Source organism: Petaurus breviceps, unplaced genomic scaffold (assembly GCF_028583685.1).
Source record: "Petaurus breviceps papuanus isolate PSGF00001 unplaced genomic scaffold, PetGlider_PUasm1.0 91133, whole genome shotgun sequence".
NCBI lineage: Eukaryota > Metazoa > Chordata > Mammalia > Diprotodontia > Petauridae > Petaurus > Petaurus breviceps.
In genome coordinates, this window is record NW_027187419.1 from 67,295,429 (window position 1) to 67,308,029 (window position 12,601).

General features: G+C 36.7%; 1 protein-coding gene across 8 annotated transcripts in view; it reads left to right on the forward strand.

Moving 5' to 3' along the window:
• FRY (FRY microtubule binding protein) overlaps positions 1 to 12,601 on the forward strand; it is a 586,038-nt gene that overhangs the window by 395,080 nt on the left and 178,357 nt on the right. For all 8 annotated transcript variants that reach the window (XM_069080517.1, XM_069080511.1, XM_069080515.1 and 5 more), the window contains 4 exons: positions 903 to 1,071; positions 3,076 to 3,168; positions 3,265 to 3,363; positions 6,401 to 6,502. In XM_069080517.1, the coding sequence (XP_068936618.1) occupies positions 903 to 1,071; positions 3,076 to 3,168; positions 3,265 to 3,363; positions 6,401 to 6,502 (463 nt within the window). The remainder of the gene's footprint in view (positions 1 to 902; positions 1,072 to 3,075; positions 3,169 to 3,264; positions 3,364 to 6,400; positions 6,503 to 12,601) is intronic.

Consider the following 12,601-nt stretch of genomic DNA (forward strand, 5'->3'; position numbering starts at 1 on the left):
CACACACACACACACACACACACACACACACACACACACACACACACCAGTTACCAGTTAAGACAAGTTAGATAAATTTGTCCTAAGACTACCTCATTAATACCTCTCAGGAATTCTTCTAATTCTAGCATTCCAGAATAGCAGTCACTTCATAAATAATTGTTGATTTGATTTTTTTCAATTACAAAATTTTCCTGTATTTTGAAAATAGATATTTTAGCAATCAGTACATTACATAGTTTTTTAAAAATTACAAATTTTGGAATTTTAGGTAGTAATTTGACAGTGGCACCAAAATTCTTCAGATATGTGCGTGCCCTTCATACTGCAGTTGGTTAATTAATCAATGACCATTTCCTGAGTGCCTGCTATATGACAGGCCCTGGTTTAGGCACTGAGAATACCAAGGTCAAAATAAAATTGTTCTGGATGTCAGGAAGCTTATATTCCATTGGAAGAACTTAAAATTCATTTGCAAAAGCAACAATGAAGATACGTGGCTCTGGCCAACTATGGCATTTCTTATACTCTTACAGCCCTGAAGTTCCAGTGCTTTGAGATCTAGGACTGTCATATATATATAACTTCACTCAAAGAAACGGGGCCTTATTTCTCACTCAGCACAATCCCTATAAGCAAAAGCCTAGCCATTTAGAAAGAGTCCAGATAACACACATATGTCATCTGCTGAGTAGGCCAAATACAGTACAAGAGAATCCGAAAGAAAATTGGACCTTTCACCAAATCCTAGCCTTTCCCAGAAGGTGGTGATTACCCTTAATCTAAATTTAAAACATCCTATTGCCTGGACTTTCTCCCATGGATATTCTGTGAAGCAGGTCTGTGTTAGAGTGATTTTTCCTATCTGGACTTGACCAAACACATATGTCTTTTACCCTCAGATTCCCTGCTGTGAAGAAAAAATTTATGGCAGAATTGAAAGAGCTCCGGCACAAAGAGCAAAGCCCGTATGTGGTTCAGAGTATTATCAGTTTAATAATGGGTATGAAATTCTTTCGCATTAAAATGTATCCAGTGGAGGACTTTGAAGCTTCTCTTCAGTTCATGCAGGTGAGAGTCTTGGCAGTAAAGCTGTCATGGGATTGACTTGAAGAGTTCGCTCCATATCATTTTTTGTACTGTAAATTGGAAGGAAGCTTTGACTTCCCACTGGTAATGGGAGGGAGATGAAGGATGAGGTTTAGAGAAAGAGACCTAAATTCTACTTGGAAACAGAGGGCTCTTTTCTCAGTTACCTTGTTGGTGTGTGATAGTTTTTTACATCATACTTGAGAGCAGAATGGGTACACTGGCAGGTCCCATTGAATTAGTTATTGTTTTTTTTTTTCCTCCATCTCCCAATTTAGTACATTTTCACTAGCTATCTGTCATTTCTGTCCCTGGGCTTCCTCCAAGACCCGTCTAAAATCCTACCTTCTGCAGGAAACCTTTCCCATTTCTCAATCTACAATCTATTCTATATATTGCTTGTTTGTACATAGTTGTTTTCATGTTGTTCCCCCCATTAGGCTATGAGCCCTTTGAATGCAGAGACTGTTTTTGCCTTTCTTTGTTTCCTCAAGGCTTTGCACAGTCTCTGGCACATAATAGGCCTTTAATAAATGCTAGTTGACTTGTTGACTTCTTCCACTGCAGAGATGTTTGCCATGTTTGGTCTGTATGGAATTTAGCTAGTTTAATACTCCTTATGTCTAATAAAAATTAATATATGTTCATACCCCCGATGTATATCCATGAGAACTTCAAATGTGAGCAGAAAGAAATCATTCTCATTCATGCTATAAATAACTAATAAACATATGACTTAAAAGAGCCCCCCATTAAGCTGTGTGAACTTGAATGTAGATAATGTAGTGTTTCTCATGATTTACTTGAGAAAAATTCTTGGTAATGGGAATGCAGTATAGTAAGCAGACATGAGATATTAAGAATAAAATCTGTTTTATTGGGTTCTGCTGCTGGCTTACTTTGGATGATGGTCTCAATCTGTTGAAAACTTGAATTTTCCCAGCCACAGATGAAGAATATTACTCATACATGTATCAAGTGAACTTGGCTCCATGCCTTGGGTCAAGACTATGAGTGAGAATTTCGGTATAAATATGTAACATAAAATTATTAAAGGGCTATAATAGTTCTAGGAATTTTTATACTCTGTCTTGTATCAGGGAAAAAAAGTGTCTAGCTTTCTTTTAGGATAAGTTTGTATATTTCAGGCAGAAATATTATTAAGTTACTGCTAGATTGAGGCCTTTCTCATTATGGTCTCAGTATTAATTAGATATCATATAATGAAAGTATTTAAATGTCCAAAAAATTACACATGAATAATTTAAGGTATCATTTCCATGAAAGCAATCCCTTGTGAAGACTGTATATGTTGTTGTTGTATGACTAAACTCGCCAGGTGACAGAAGAACGGTGTCCTAGTGGTAATCTAGCTATGGGGTGAGCCCCATAGAAAGGAAACCCAGATTGCTGAAAATCTGTCATAGATATCTCACACTGCCCGGAAACAGATTGTACGGGGGACTATTCCTAATGTATACTCTGAGCCATCAGAACAGACAAAATAGTCATTGAGAATAACTAAATATCCATGTGTCCAGAGCCTAAACATAATAAGGCCTTAGGACTCAAGTATAATATACTATCCTCTGCCTATAGATAAAATTCCATTTTGTTTGAATAATCTAAGTATCTGTGTTGGCAAAGAAACTGGTAAGTGTATCTGTTGCCAGCAGATGGTTTGTTATTTTAACATAGAAGGTTGAAGTAGGAGGGAGGTAGAGATAAGATGGGTAGCACTGTCAAATGGGGGATGAGATAATTCTGACTTTGTCCATTTATGGTGACTTTGCCAGTTGACTGATTTTTTTTTTAAACACTGAGATAAATAGTTTGAGGATGAATGAAGATTAATATCTTTATTATATGTAATTCTTTTTCTAGGTAACACAAATACTAGATTGAATTATAAACACTTTAGGCTTGTTTCATGTCTTCATTCCAACTTTTCATTGCTTTGTTTTGTTATTCTGTTCTGATTCATAGGAGTGTGCACATTATTTTCTGGAAGTTAAAGACAAAGATATCAAGCATGCTTTGGCAGGTTTATTTGTTGAAATTCTCGTCCCTGTAGCAGCTGTGAGTTACATTTTTCTTTCGATGAATTTTTCAAAGCCAGACAAGGAAAGTCAACATTTGATTAATAATATTAATATACATATATCTTTCTTTCAGGCTGTTAAAAATGAAGTGAATGTCCCCTGCCTTAGAAATTTTGTTGAAAGCCTTTATGACACAACACTCGAACTGTCTTCAAGGAAGAAACATTCCCTGGTTAGTAACCATGAGCAAGGAAAATATTAAAACACCAAAGTATCCAAGACTAACGTTCCTCAACAGAAATCTGTATAGGTAGGAGTTCCACAAGCTGTAGAATCATGGCTCAGCAAAGTCTAGTTTGGCATTTCAACAGCAGGCCATTTACACTGCTTATCTTATTTGGTTACATAATTGTAATGAGGGGATTAGACAAGATGATTTCAAAGATCCTTTCACCTTTAAGATTCTAAAATGTTGTGTGGGGTTTGCTTCAAGTAAAATTTTGCTTAAAAAAAAACTTTGCAGATCAAAAGCTTCAGCTTTAAAAAAAAAAAAACATTTCTCTTCCTAACACACAAGATTACTCCCTAGTCAGTCCCTGTTCTGACAAGCAGAGGAGAGACAGGGTGGAGAGGGAATGGGGAAGCAAATAGTTGCCTGTCATGAGAAATTTAATGACACTCAAAAAACAAGTTTGTGGAAAAAGATTTGTTCTATATGGCAACAATTGAAACCTTTTAAACTAGGAATGTCTTCTACACTTTAGGACCACTAAATACTTTTTGATTTTGGATCCTTCTCAAAGCTTTACAGAATTTCAGCAGCTGGTTGATGGGCTAACAACAGCTTAAAGTTGTTCTAAAACAAAATTGGTGGAATATTAAACAATCTTTCATTAACATAGTATATCTTGTAGTGGCATGTTTTCCTCCAAGTTCAAATAATTTATCATTTTATTTCCATTTCTGTTGCCCTTAACTTATTTTGCATCATGGTAAAAGAGTCAATTAAATTGATTCAGTGAAATAGGGACCACAGTGGCCCTTATTTATTATTTTAGTGGCCTTCCACTAACCTTTCTGCCAGCATCTCCCCCAGGGGCTCTGGGTATCTAGATTCATGCTGGACAAGCACAGTACCGTCTGTTTATGTTGATATAAGCAGTCTTCTTGTAGCAACATTTGCTATGGTTATTGATGAAATAGCATTCCTTTTGGGAAGCTTGCTTAATTACGGTAAGTTTGCATGCAGAGAAACCCACACACACCTACATTCAACACAGAAACCAAGTGAATACTAGCAGATGTTTCTGGGGAAATGGGCCAGTGACTACTTTTTATAAACAAGGTTGCATGCATACTTTATTTTCTGTGGTTTGGGAGAGCAGTGTATGGCTTTTTTCTTTCAAAATTCAGTCAGAATTATTTAAAATGCTGAATTAGGGGGAGGCTAGGTGGTGCAGTGATTAGAGCATTGGCCCTGGAGTCAGGAGGACCTGAGTTCAAATCTGGCTGCAGACACATAACACAAAAACTAGCCAAGTGACTTGGGCAAGTCACTTAACCCCAATTGCCTTACCTTCCCCACTCCAAAAAGCAAAAAATAAAATAAAATGCTGAATTAGGTTTCCATATTGTTAGATAAATTATTTTATTATTCTTATTATAGATACTTTAATATTTTAATGCTTCATTCCTTGGAAAAATTAAATTTTAGTTTTTAATATTATTTATTCCATTATATAATCTTATATAAATTAAACAAATGAATTCTGACTGAGATTCTGTTATAAAATACCACCTTCATCATCAAAAAAATACCTAACTGTACATGACATTGTACTAGGCCCTGTACAAAAGAATCAAATATAAATAGTGTCTGCCCTCCAGAAAGTTAAAATCTAAGATAGGTTAGAAGTATGATTTTTTTTTTTGCTGTTCTTAATATGTTAAGATAACCCACCATTCATAGGTAGCCAGTGTGGCCTAGTAGAACTAGGAATGAACTAGGGTTTTCCTCCCTTAGCTATATTCCCTTATTTGTTATGTGATCCTAGGTTTGGAGGTAGAGAACCTAGATTCACATCTGACATCTAGCCCTGATACAATATTGCCATGGGCAAGTGACTTGCTTCTCTGTGCCTGTTTCTTCATCTGTAAAAAGCAAAGTCCTTTCCAGCCCTGAATTGGTGATCCTATATCATTTAACCTTTCAGGACCTCGCTTTCTCCATCTATAAAATAAAGCAGCTAGAGTGGGTGGTCATTTAAGGTCCTGCCAAGCTCTAAAATTCTGCAACTCTGAATAGGGCATGTCCTTTGAGTTGGTTTTCTAGCATTATGATAAAGTTGTTGCATTGCCTTGCTGGTCTCTATGGAGTAGACTCTATCTATTTATTTTCAAGATTACTGGCTGGAGTTAGAACTACATTCACTGATCTTTAAACAAAAGGTAGCTAACTTTTGTGTGAGGGTTTGAATTCATTAGTCCACTTTCTAACCATCTCAGATTATTGACAATTAGGAAAAACAAACCCACCAATAACTAATGAAGGAAGGAAAGTCAAGCTACCTGGTGCAGCTTTGCAAGGGACTTTGAGGCAGAATGAAGGAAAATTTTAAAAAATGGTCTGGTAGTCAGTCAATAAACATTTATTATGTATCCATTATGGTGCTTAGTAGGCAGTAGATTAACTGAGATATAAAAATATAATTTTCAATATACTTGTGTTTTTCTTATAATAGCAAAAAAGAGCTAACAATCAAAAGTCACTTATGTTTGCAAAGTACTTTACAAATATTATTTTATCCTTATAACAGCACTGAACGGTAGGTGTTATTATTATTCAAATTTTACAGATGAAGAAATTGAGGCAGACAGTGGTTAAGTGACTTATCTAGGATCATATCTCCGATAAGTGTATGAGGCTGGATTTAAACTCAGATCTTCTAGATTCTAGGTTCTAGCTACCTCTCCACATAGCTGCCTGTGTTCAGATTCTGCCTTTCTGCAGTAATAATATTTCACGTATTTTTCACTATTTAATTATGAAATTTCTTTATTTCCTTTCATGAAAATGCCATACTCCATTTTTTCCCACAATCTCTGTGGAGGAACATTGCTTTTTTACACTCTGTTATGCAACAAAATGTTTATTTTGGCTGATACCAGCCACAGGAGAAAAGGTTATTTTAATAGTTCGGGGAAACATGGTTACCTGGCTTGTTGAAATGTAAATAATCTTGTGATGTCTTCTTTTTCTTCCTATTTAGGCTTTGTACCCTCTGGTGACCTGCCTGCTGTGTGTCAGTCAGAAGCAATTCTTCCTAAACAGATGGCATGTTTTTCTCAACAACTGCTTATCCAATCTTAAAGTTAGTATTTCACTTTGCAAAAAAAAAAACCTTTTTGCAAACTAGTTTATGTTTCCGAGATGAAGTTCTAGTGTGTTTCTGAGGGCATAACTGCCCATTTGAATGACTGAAAAAGTCTATTAAGTACTTACTCTATGCCAAGCACTGTGCTGAACGCTGAGAATACAAATAGAAAAGCTAGACAGGGCCCAGCCTTCAAGAAGCTCCCACTCTAATGGCGGCAGACAAAAGGCACAGGAAATTTCAACTGCAAGTCAGATGGAAAGATCTCATGAGCTTTTTGATGCAGCAGCAAAGCAAATAGTAATACATCTTCTTTAATGTTATTTCCACTAATAAGCTCATATCCATATCTGATGTCGAACCATTTGATAGCAACAAGGACTTCAGTGATGAGAATTTTCTTTTCCCAATCTTAAGTGGCTGTGGCTGTGGCTGGCAGGAGCTGTAGCCCCTATAGAAACAGTTGCCAATTAGCATCCCTGCAAGGACTGATCCCTTACATGATGGCTATGGGGGATGAACTGGAAGCAAGGCTTGCTATTAGGAGGTGGAAGTGTCCAGGGAGTAGATTGCTTTTCCTAAAGCATTTCAAATTTTCTGTTATCGGGAAAAGATTATTCTGGATTGCATTGGGTCATGAAAATAAATAAGTCATCATCTTTTTCTTTATCAAAATGTAAATTAGGGAAGTTAAATAAAAATCATGAGAAATTTCTTTAAAGTTGAAAAAAAAACTATTAAATAACAATAGAAAAATAGCAAGTAGTGGAAGTGTAAGGCAAGCCATGCTTATGTTATCTCTAGATTTTCTTTGAGACACATGGCTGTTGTAAGTGTCTGAACTGCCTTCAGAAGTATTCAGTATTAAAGGGGAAAAATGTCCTGCGTATCCATAAACTGCCTTTTACATATAAAAATTATACTCACTACTGATGCATGGCGATATGTGTTTCAAATTGTCTTTTCTCCTGGTGGTGATGAAGAGGTGTTTCACCTTGTGACAGGGACCTTTGTTAGTGAGACAGCTGCTTGGAGTTAATGATACCAGTATGACCAGAGATCCTACCGAGATCCCACCAAGATCTAGCCTTGCACCCTGGGCCTCAAGAGCACCATTCAGGAAGGGAAGACAAGGGAAGAGGACGGGGAAAGTGAAGGGAAGGACAGGGAAAGGAAGGGAAGAGAAGGGGGGAAGTAAGCATTTATACAGCACGTCCTATGAGCCAGGTGCTGTCCTGAATACGTTGCAAATGTTATTTCCTTTTGATCCTTACAACAACCCTATTGTTATCCTCTTTTTATAATTGAGAAAACCAAGGCAGACAAAAGTTAAGTGACTCATCCAAGGTTTTGTGGGGGGTTTTTATTGTGTTTGTTCAGTCGTTTTCAGTCTAAAACCCATTTGAGGTTTTCTTGGCCAAGATATTGGATCAGTTTGCCATCTCCTTCTCCAGCTCATCTTACAGATGAGGAAACTGAGACAAACAGGATTAAGTGACTTGACCAGGGGCACACAGCTAGTAAGTTTCTGAGATCAGACTTGAATTTAGGGTGTCTTGACTCGAGGCCGTGGTACCACCTACCAAATAAAGCGAAAAACTAGATATATTTTGTGAAATCAGAGTGTGAGTGATAAGTATCTGTGTGAAATCATAGTGCTTTCCTTAAATGTAGACTTGGTAACTTCCAGTCTCAGAGGAAGTCTGGAAAAGTCAATAGAGGGCTGGCCCTAAAGTCAGGTTTAAAGAGTTGGCTGTCATCAAAAGTTCTCCCTCTGGCCTATATTGGCAGTGTGACCCTAGACAAGTCACTTAACCCCCCAATGCCACCAGGCAATGCTCTGACTCTGTAAGTTATAGAAGAATTGCCTGCCTATACTGACAGAAGGAACTTCTACACCTAGGTAAAAATCTGATAAAATCACAAGTCCAGACCATGCTTTCAATGAATTGATCCTACAAGTTATACAGCCATACCATCTTAGAAAGCAGTTTATATCTTTTGTAGAAATAGACTTCAAAGTTCAGTCCACCACAGGCCTGAGGTCTGTACTTTTATTGATGCTCAGATAAGCTAGAGGGTTATAGATGTTGGGTTTTTATATCTAGGAATAGAATGATCACTTAGTACTGGTCAACATAAGAAGTGCTACATTGGACTCCCTCACACAGGAGTTCTCTATAGAAATAAAATCATAGAGGGGCGGCCAGGTAGCATAGAGAGTAAGAGCACCGGCCCCAGTGTCGGGATGACCTGGGGATTGAATCCGGGCTCAGACACTTAGCATCCACCCAGAAACACCTGGCTGTGTAACCTTGAGCAAGTTACTTAACCCCAATTGCTTAGGGGCAGCCAGGTGGCTCAGCAAGTAAGAGCACCGGCTCTAGTGTCAGGATGACCTGGGGATCAAATCCAGGCTCAGATACTTAGCACCACACCCAGAAATAACTGGCTGTGTAACCTTGAACAAGTTACTTAACCCCTATTGCTTTAAAAAAAAAAAAAAAGAAATAAAATCATAGGTTCAGGCTCCATCTCCTCTCCGTGCATTGTTTCTACCACTTGTTATGATTCTTTTTTTATAGAAATATTGAGACATTTTTTGAGAGAGAATGGCCATCCTCCAAACATTATGGATATTTACAAATCATCCTTAACTTCGCTTTTGCATATTTCTCCTATCAGTTTTTCTAGACCTGGACCTATTTACACTTTCAGGGGATCCTCTTTTTCCTGTAAAATTTCATAATTCACCAACTGGCCATATAAATTATTACCCCTTTTATTGTTACTAAAGCCTTCTCTTTCCATTTAAAGGGTTATCTGCTAGTTCTGATATTCTGAGATTGATTTTAATCTTAGACTCTATCCCTGTCAGCCTTCATCCTTCCAGATTGAAAAATACTATTAAGTGATTGTGGTTTTTGTAATAATTGTGAATATTTCAAGTGCTCTCAGTTTATTTAAGCAAGGAATATAATTGTTAGAATGTTTAAGTAAGAATCACAGAAAGCATCCTGTGGACCAACAAGTCTATTGAACAAAGAAAAAGTCCCAATTGCTGTGTATATTTTGTTGTTCAGTTACTTTTTTCAAACATGTCTGACTCTCTGTGACCCCATTTGGAGTTTTCTTGGCAAATACAGTGGAGGACTTTGCTATTTCCTTCTCTAAATCATTTTGTTGACAAGGAAATTGAAATAGTTAAGTGACTTGCCCAGGGTCACACAGCAAGTAAATATCTAAGGCTGAATTTGAACTTAGGTTTTCCTGACTCCAGACCTATGCCACTATGCCACCTAGCTGCACTGATGTGTATATGGCAGGTAATTATGTGTGTCCTAGGGTTCTGCAGAGGAATTGTGAGTCCTCTTTTGATGTGATTATTTAAAATATGATTAGTTTGACTCTAGGAAAATGGTTTCTTCATAATTAGAGTCCTGTGTTTTCAGAATATTGGCCAAGGGAGCTTAACAATTCCTTCCTGTCACTGTTATGTGTGATTCTTTGAAGATATTTCCAATTTATTTTCCTAGCTACATTCTAATTGAAGCAATTACACATAGCCTTTTGAGAATCTCCTAGACCTGAAAGACCTTCTAGGAACAAATGACAGGACTTGGTGCCAGATTAGAGGTGGAGGATTAAGGAGACTAAAAAATCCAAGGTGATTCCAAAGTTTCTGGTATTTCATATTTTTAAACTAATTATTATAATTAACTTCAAAGTGCTTTAAAATTTTGTGGTTCTGAAATAACCTTAAAATTAAAATGACATTATTGCACTCATAGGGTCAGCTTGGTGGCTTCGCTTATTGAGCACTGGGCCTAGAGTTAGGAAGATCTGAATTCAAATTCAGCCTCAGACATTTATTAACTTTGTGACCCTGATCAAGTCACTTAACTTCTGTATGCCTCAGTTTCTCATCAGTAAAATGGAGATAATGATAGCACTGATCTCTCAGAGTTGCTATGAGGACCAAATGAGGTAATATTTGTAAATTGTTTTGCAAACCTCAAAGCACTATGAGAGCTAACTATTGTTGGTGATTAAATGAAAATAATAGCCATCATCAGTGCCAACGGATTTATTTGTCATTTTAAGTAGTACATAAACTCTGTGTTTCCACAGGTGATACTGACTTTCCTAGGGATTGATGGCGATCAATTTTGTAGAATTTTTGGATTTCAACATGTTTGATTGGTTATAAGTCACGTGGATATGTTTGTACATGCTTCTGTGGTTGTTTTAAGACACTACAATTTTCACAGAGTGCTTAAAATTAATTATGCTATTTGGCATTTGCTATGATTATAGCCTGGACTATGTTAGAAAAATTGTCTTTAAGAACTCTTAACTATGAATTGGTATAAAAGGCTGACTGCCTACTCCAAGGTGAATGTCATTCATTTCCTTCAAACTAGCTATGAGACCTCAGGATAGAAATAGCCAAGGAACTAAATTTCTCTCAGTGTTTTCGATGATAAAATGTCTTCCAGGATTAGCAACCATTATATTGTCACCACTTTCAGATATTTGATTACTGTGGGATTTGTTTTATCTACCGACAGCACAATCATAAGTTGCAGGATGAGGACATTTTTCTCAGTGTTGGCATATAGTAGGTGGTTAACAAATGCTTGATTGATTAATTAGTTTCTCCTCTCTTCAGTTACTCCGTTATCTTTTCCTCTTAAATGATGTCTCTTTTCAATTCCTTTTTATACACAAACAGAAAGGAGTAATTTTGCTTAATAGAAAAAATAAGAGGTGGGAATGTAAAAGAATATTCATAGTGTTGGTTTCTTGAATTTTATTCACTTAGAGGTTATTTATGAAGCTGGGGAAAATACTGTGCTGAACATCATTTTAATGTTGCTGGGGTTTTTAATTTTATTTTAAATATGAGGTATTCAAATTCTATCAGCTCAGTTTGTCACTGTGACCAAAAATACTTGATAATTCTGAGCATTATCAAGAGCAGTATGGGAACTAGAAAAAACTAATTTGACCATTGAGCTGATTGTTTCCAAGCCTGAAAAATATCGTGTAGTTTTGGTCACTGCACCCACAGAACAACCCAGAGAAATCAGAAAAGCTCAGAGGAAGGTAGCTAAACAATCAAGGAGATGAAAAAGATTCCATCTGAAAAGCAAACAAAAAATATTTAAAACTATAAGCAATGGGGTATAGAAATCCATCTTGCCCTTCAAGAAAGTAAGGGGGGACCAAGGGGGAGAGATATGAGAGGGCAAATTGGGGGAAGGGATATTCAATATGCTTGCTGTCTTGGGGTGGAGATTAGAAGAGAGACAGGGAGAAAATTTGTTAACTCAAGATCTTATGGAAATGAATGTTGAAAACTAAAAAATAAATTCAAAAACAAATATTTAAAACTCTCATCTGGAAAGATGAAAACAGAGAAGAGATGAGCATGAAAGGTTTATAGGGCAATTATGATCCAAACCTCAGAATTTTGTAAAATTGCACAAGTTTTTGTCTTGTTTTATTTTGCTCTAAAAAAAACCACATTATTAAACATCTGTTGTTTCTTCAGAATAGTCACTGTGGTGACTACCAAAGACATAAGACACAGCCCCTGCCTTCAGGTAGCTCACAGTACCACTGGGGAGGCAAAACATATATAAGTGAAACAGATGACAGTATGGCAGTCTACACTAGCATGAGAGGATTTTGAGTGGGACTGACTAGTGGAGGAATTTAGATATTAAGAAAGAGAGAAAGACCAACCTGTGTTAGGTGCTTCTGGCACCCCCTTAAACCTTGAAGGAAGTAGTTTGAGAAAAGTTAAAGGAAAAAGTAATAAACTTACAGAATTCACTACTAAAAAGCTAAAAATTGTGAAATATTCGTAGTGGGTGATAGTACTCTATGTCTTACTTTAAAATAGCCCAAATGCTAACAGAAATTAAAAAAAAAAAACCCACTACCTGAAAAGTAGTCATGAATATAGGGGAAAAGTCCATTATTCTTGATATATTAATAAATAGTAAGGAAGGAACTGCTGGCAGGAAAAAAAGGCTTTGGAAGAGAGAGAGAGAGAGAGAGAGAGAGAGAGAGAGAGAGAGAGAGAGA